Source organism: Kryptolebias marmoratus, linkage group LG16 (assembly GCF_001649575.2).
Source record: "Kryptolebias marmoratus isolate JLee-2015 linkage group LG16, ASM164957v2, whole genome shotgun sequence".
NCBI lineage: Eukaryota > Metazoa > Chordata > Actinopteri > Cyprinodontiformes > Rivulidae > Kryptolebias > Kryptolebias marmoratus.
The window spans coordinates 734,479-741,537 of record NC_051445.1 but is presented as its reverse complement, the minus strand read 5'-3'; the positions used below and the strand labels follow the sequence as shown (position 1 = coordinate 741,537).

The 7,059-nt window shown below is 44.8% G+C and overlaps 2 protein-coding genes across 2 annotated transcripts in view; both read left to right on the top strand.

The window, feature by feature from the left end:
- Nucleotides 1–866: 866 nt before the first annotated feature.
- On the top strand, nucleotides 867–3,270 carry etsrp (ETS1-related protein; the record flags this gene model as incomplete). Its single annotated transcript, XM_017439489.2, is given in 6 exon segments — nucleotides 867–953; nucleotides 1,179–1,250; nucleotides 1,343–1,468; nucleotides 1,545–1,766; nucleotides 1,901–2,019; nucleotides 2,764–3,270. Coding segments are annotated over 6 exon segments (890 nt in total), but the record flags the coding sequence as incomplete, so codon positions are not given.
- Nucleotides 3,271–6,110: 2,840 nt separating this feature from the next.
- pycard (PYD and CARD domain containing) overlaps nucleotides 6,111–7,059 on the top strand; it is a 1,926-nt gene continuing 977 nt past the window's right edge. Inside the window, exon 1 of the mRNA XM_037980567.1 lies at nucleotides 6,111–6,466. Within this exon, the coding sequence (XP_037836495.1) occupies nucleotides 6,211–6,466 (256 nt within the window). The 5' untranslated portion in view covers nucleotides 6,111–6,210. The remainder of the gene's footprint in view (nucleotides 6,467–7,059) is intronic.

Below are 7,059 nucleotides of genomic sequence, written 5' to 3'. Positions count from 1 at the left end.
CTTCCTCCCCTCTTCCTCCCCCTCCCTGCCTGGTTTCCTCCAGGCCCGGTCTGTCCACCGAGCAGAACCGTCCCTTCATTCCTCTGACCTCCAGAACCAAGCTGTGGTTCTATCCAGGCCCGGATCAGAACTTCACCAACTTTCAGAACCGCCGACCAAAAACAAGAAGCTGAAACAGAGTTTTTAAAGTTAAAACGAGCTAAAATCAGCCGAACAGGAGCTAAAATCAGTCGAACAGGAGCTAAAATCAGCCGAACAGGAGCTAAAATCAGCCGAACAGGAGCTAAAATCAGCCAACAGGAACTCAGAACTACAAGCAGAACCACAGCTAAAATGAGAAAAACAGTAGCTAGAAGCTAAAATCAGCCGAACAGTAAAACAAAAATGAGGCAGATTTTAAAGAACAGAAAGTTTTTCAAATGTTCTTCTTTTATTTCGAAGACAAAAATGTAAAGAAAGTAAAATCTGCTAAAAGGTTTAAAAATCACGGCTGAACAAGCTGAATATTCAGGAGAACCGCAGAGGCAACGCTGCCTTAGCGGGAATCACCATGGCAACCAGCAGATTCCAAATTACCTGTGTTTCCATCATGGCCACCCCATCGACCCTTCTGGGGATTCAGGGTCATAGAGCAGGAAGAGGAACCTGGAGTTTCAAATTAATAAAAAAAAAACATAAAATGAGGCGTTTTGAGGTTCTGGTGTTGAGTCCCACCTGTCAGATTTTCCCTACTGTCCCTGAACGCCTCATCGATGAACCTGAGCTGTGTGTAAACCTGTGGGTTTGATCCTCTTCCTCTTCCTCACTGACTCCACCTGTCTGTGGACCTTCAGACCGTCCTGGTGAAGACCTGTCTTTTCTGTTAGACAGCAAAGCGTCCGGACCGCAGCAGTACGGGCCGGACAGCACCTACCCAGAACCACCAAAGGCCGCTCATCATTACGACCCCAAAGGTAGGAGCGCCCGACACACAGCTGAGCGGGCGATAATGTTTTTACACGTGTCTGTCAGAAAGCAGAGTATCTCATGAACCAGTGAACGGATTAAAATAACTATGAATCTGTTATTTCTCAGTGTAAGATGATTTTATTTTGAAAGGGTCATGATAGGCGGCGGGCGATATGCATTCCTTCAGGGATCGCTGGGCTTTTATTCTGACAGGTCGTGTTCTGTTTCAGGGAGCGATAGCAACCTCTTCAACCTGGACTCGTACCCGGACTTCACCTGGTGGACCTCTTCGTACCCCCAAGGTGAGCCCAGCCCCGACCCGCAGGTGGGCGGAGCCTCAGGAGGGTGGGCGGAGCCTCAGGAGGCCTCCTCTGACTTTGCCTCTCCTCCACAGATGGACCGGACCAGAGCGGGTACCAGGAGTCCCTGCAGACCTACCAGAACCTGCCGGCCCAGAACAGACAGTTCAGCCCGGCTGTGGAGGGCAGCCACAGCCCGTTCCTGACCAAAGGGTCAAAGAGTAAGACCTGTGACCTTTGACCTTTAACCCCCACTGACAGTGTAACCCGGTCCGATAACCGTCTGATGTTTTCCAGCTGATTCCGATCAGAACTTCTACGACTCGGACGGGCAGAGACAGAACTCGTCCTTCTGGTCCGATTATCCCAGCTTCCCCGCCCCCCCTCCGGCGCCCTGCCCCCCCCAGACCGCCCTGCAGCCCGCAGAACCTTACTGCCCCCGGGTGGCCAAACGGAGAACCACGGCCCCCCAGAGACCGGACCGGGAGGGCCCGGTGATGGGGATGTCAGCTTATCCGGGTCAGAACCGGCTCCTGCCTCACCTTCTGAACAGTTTAATGATTCATTCATTCATTTATTCATTTATTCATTTATTCATTTATTCATTCATTCATTTATTCATTCATTCATTCATGGCTTCCTGCTGCGTTCAGGTTCTGGTCCGATCCAGCTGTGGCAGTTCCTCCTGGAGCTCCTTCTGGACTCGGCCTGCAGGACCTTCATCTCCTGGACGGGAGACGGGTGGGAGTTTAAGATGTCCGACCCAACAGAGGTGAGACAAAATAAAAATCCTGCTTCAGATCCGGGTCACGGGTCAGAATCTGACGGGAAGAAAGGAAATCCATTTCTGAAGAACTTTAGTTTGTTTCCTGCAGCTTCACTCGTTTCTCTGATGCATCGAAAAGTTCTGATTGGTCAAAATGAAACCGACTCTTTCAGAACCTATCGGACCTTCAGGTTCTGTGTCACAGATCAGGAGTCGGACTTTTTTTGGTTCCAGAAAAGAAAAAAGTTTCTGCTAAAACAGCTGAGAGCTAAAACTGAGCTGCTAAAGCTAAAAGAAGCGGAACACTAGCTAAAGGCTCAGACCAGCTAAAGGTAAGCTAAAGGCTAAGAGTAGCTAAAGGCTCAGAGTAGCTAAAGGTTAGCTAAAGGCTAAGAGTAGCTAAAGGCTAAGAGCAGCAAAAGGTTAGCTAAAGGCTAACAGTAGCTAAAGGTTAGCTAAAAGCTAAGAATAGCTAACGGTCAGCTGAAAATTTCTGAAGGAGCTGAAGATAACTCGTGTTTCTTTGTGGAAAATGTTTGTAAAATTAAATAATCTGAAAAGTAGAAAAGTTACAGAAACTAAATGAGCTGAATGTTTGTTTAGTTTGACAATAAAATATTTATTAAATGTTTTATTCCATGAATGAATCCATTTGAAGAAACTAAACTTTTAAAGAACATTAGAGTTTTTTACGGTTCCGGGGTTTTATTTTGAAGGCCACCTGAGTGAGGTTCACCTGTCGCCCTGCAGGTGGCCAAACGCTGGGGTCAGTGCAAGAACAAGCCGAAGATGAACTACGAGAAGCTGAGCCGCGGCCTGCGCTACTACTACCACAAGAACATCATCCACAAGACGGCGGGCAAACGCTACGTCTACCGCTTCGTCTGCGACATGCAGGGCATGCTGGGAAAGACGGCGCAGGAGGTCCTGAGCGGCCTGAACGTCCCACCCAGCAGCTCGGAGTCCTGGCGGTCCTCGGCGGCGGAGCGCGGCGGGACGTGGGGGCCTCAGTGAGGACCTGCAGGCGGTCTTAAATCTCAGGAATAAGGAGTGCAGCCAGACGGCCTGAAGCACTACAGACTCGTTGAACTTGTACATAATGTTTATAAGAACACCATGTAGAGTTTTGTGCATTTATTTTATTATTATTGTTATTATTTTTGATACAAAACTCATGTCTACCTCGATGACTTCTGGGAAACCAGACTGGTGTTGATTTCTGATGATTGTTTGTAAATAAACTGTGAGTAAACAACATGAAGGGACTCAGTCCATGGTTTGGGACAGAATGGGACAGAAGGGGACATGGTTGGACCTTTCAGCTGGTTTTATCCCAGTTTTAATAAAACAGATTTTATAGATTTATTGTTCAGATAACACAGAAGTAACTTTATTTGTCTAACTGCTGAGACTGAGCTGGTCTGGATGAGCTGAAGTTCTACACATTAGTTTTTAAAGCTGATTTTAGTTTCGATTAAATAATTGACGGTTAGCTTTTGTTTTGTACTGAATACTGAACCAACCTGCTGTTCCAGTCCTGTTCTCTGCTTTAAAAGAGTCAGTCTTTCTTTAGTCAAACTGTCATTTTTTTGGTGTTTTTCGTGGTTTTAACTGAACTGCTGATTACAAACAGACTAAAGATCCAGTTTAAACTTTAACTTCCACAGCTATTTTATGTCAGAAGGATTCATACTCCAAAATGAAGGGATTTAACAAACAAAAACCTTTAAAAATAATTTGAAATGTTGAAAGGAAAACAGAAATGAGGTCTAAATCAGGACATTTAACAGGATTTCAGTTGATTGTATGATTTCCGAGCAGCAGTAAACGCATCTCGCTCGGCGCGCGGCTCAAAGTTCTGACAGGAAGAGAAGAAGAAGAAATGTCTTGCAGGAGGAACATTAGCATGGTTCTGGCTGACACCCTGAACGACCTGTCGAAGCAGAACTTCTCGAAGTTCTGCCACCGGCTGCTGGACCGCCGGGACGAGCCGCGGGTCCTTCGGAGCCGGGTTGAGGCGAAGAGCCGCCTGGAGATCGTGGACGTCCTGGTGTCCACCTTCACGGAGGACAAAGCCGCGCGGGTCACCGAGGACATCCTGAGGGACATCAGCTGCACCCAGCAGGCGGAGACACTCGGTCAGAACCGCACCCGAAACCAAGATTTATCCGCTTCCTGAGAAAATAAACAAAAACAGTTAACTTTTCACCGCTTCGGAGGCGCAGCGCCCCCCAGCGGCGCCTGCAGTCACTGCAGCCATCCGCTCTGAAAACACTAATTTCAGTCAGATAAAAACTGAAGGCTCAAAATACTGGTCTTTCAGAATAAAGGTCCATCATGCCTTGAAACAATGCCTATCACCCGCCGCCTCTCATGACAGAGTTGTTAAACTTAAATATTATGAGTAGAAATGATAAAATCCTGGTCAAACCCCAGAAAAATGAGGCGACTCTCAGCTACTACCACACCAAACGTCAGCTCAAATGGTTCATGAGATATTTTGCTAACAGCTAACAAACACAAAGACCAGGGCATGGTTATTAATATTATTATTATTTAGTGAATGAACATGTTTTTTTCTGTGGTGTTTAGTCCGGGAGCTTAGCGGAGGACGATAAGATGTCGTGTTTTTACGGTGAGTTATTCTGCAAACTGTTTTATTTTGACATGTAAATAAATAATAATAAATAAATAATGTTTTTACAGAAATCTGAGTTTTGTTTTTCAGCTGAAGACCACCAGGAGCTGTGGGAGGACGGACAGGATGTCCCTGAAGCTTCCTCGGATTCTCAGCTGCTGTTTTTGTTTTTGTTTACTGTGCTGCGTTCAGGGTCTGTAAACATGAACGGACATCCCAGCTGCAAGACATTCAGAGCCAAAAACCTCCAACCAGCTGATGAAAGAAAAACTGATTTTTATTTGTTGATTAAATAATAATTAAGTTATAAAAACTTTCTTCTGAACAGCGGATCAGTTTTGTTTTAGACTAAATTTAAAATAGTTTTAAGTGAATTTCTTCCAAATAAATGAACCCAAATTGAGCTGAAACATTTTTCTGTTTGTTTTAAACCTGAAAGTTTCACTAAATAAAGTCAGATTGAAGGAAAATCTTTAGTCAGTCATATGTTGTTCCTCTCTTTGCCTTTAATAACTTACCCTTTATTAGTTATTATTTATAGAAGTGATTCATTTAAAATCCACATTATATAAAAGCTTTATTCTAGTTTTGTTATTAAAAATATTTGAGTTAAAGCAGCTTTTACGGAAACTCAGTTTTATTCAAACAAACAGAGCAGATCAAATCATTAAAAACCTTTTATTTAGAAGGTTTTATCTTGTACAAATTCAGGTTTTGGTGAAGTGCGAACTTGAATGAATCCAGTTTTTATCTTCGGCTGGATTTAAAATCTGTTCTTTCTTCATCGACTCCCTGAAGAAAAGACCAGGAAGCTCAGAGACGTGTCGACTGGAACAAACTGAAAGGTTCAGGATCAAGAAACTGAGGAAAAGCAGCCAAAAAGATCCCAGGGGTGGATGAAGACTTCTGCACAGAACAGACTGAGTCACGTGACTTCTGGAGTAATCTGCAGGTTTGTCTGGATTCATGCAGCAGCACGTTTTCACTGAAACACTCTGCATTCTTCAGGTTGGGGCAAGTGACGTCACACACCAACTGGAAACATCTGGCTCCTGCAGAGTCCCTGGTGTGTGACGTCACTCAAGGAGGAGCTCAGACAAGTGAAGGAGTTTCAACTTTAATCTGCTGGAAATCAGGAGAAATTCATTCAGGACTCTCCTTTTCTTTAAAGTGAGCCTCTGAGAACATCTGGACTCGTGTTTCACATCTGTCACAAGTTTAAAACTCATTATTTTAATAAAATAATCTCCTTTCAGCATTATTTTAGGTAGAGTGGTGAAAATTAGTCCGTTTTTATTCATTTAAAATCACATTTACTGAACAGAACAATGAAAAATAAAACATTCCTTCCGGTTTTGGTCTGAATCAGATTTATTAAATCAGATGTCCAATAAAAAGCTTCTTTTCTGAGTTTAAAGGTTCGTAGTTTGAACCAGTAAGGAAAAAGACCGGTTTTCCCGACAGCACCTGAACGCATCACATAAGACCGCAGGTCAGGTTCGAGCTCAGCTCGTTCTGTCGGAACCAGAACCGAACCTTTTGCTCTTTCTTTGTGAGAAATGCCTCCAAGAAGCGCAAAGAAGCTCCTGTCCAACGCCCTGGAAGACCTGAGCCAGGCCAACTACAAGAAGTTCTGCAGCGAGCTGCTGAACCCGCAGGACGGGCGGGACCGGGTCCGTCGGAACCAGGTGGAGGGAAAGGACTTCTTGGACTTGGCCGATGTGATGGTCGGGGTTTACACGGAGAAAGGAGCTCTGAAGGTGGCCGTGGAGATCCTGCAGGACATCGGCTGCAAGCAGGACGCGGAACAGCTGGGTAAAGATCCAACATCTGGGGCTGGTTCTGGATCAACTGGACCGGGTTCTGCTGGGTTCACTCTAATCAGATTAAATTCATTCACTGATGGGGGGTTAATGGTTGATTTAGAGTTTAATTGAACGACTTTGTTGTTTTCTTTACTTTCGGTTTGACACGTTCAGAAACTTCCTGTAAATTCGAACTCTTCCTGCAGATTTCTTCTTTGGTTTTTAGCTTTTCTGTGAACTAATCTGAGACACTTTACTGAAACTAAAAACTACAAGTAAAAACCTGAAAAGGCGTGTTTGGGGCTGACTTTCACACCGGACGTTTCTGGTTTCAGATCAAATTAAACACGCACACGCACACACTCAGCTCGCCGTGTTTTTCTTGTTTTTTGGTTGGTTCCACTTCACTTCAAGCTCAGATCCAGACAGAATCTGAGCTTCAGCTTCATGTCTGTGTTTCTGAACCTCTGCAGCTCAGGAGTCATTGGACCCAAACTCCAAACTGCCTCAGTTACAGAATGAGTGAAAAACACAGAAAGGAAGTCATGCTGGCTTGGACTTCACCCAGATCTGAGTCTGAGTGAGTCTGAGTCTGAGTCTGAG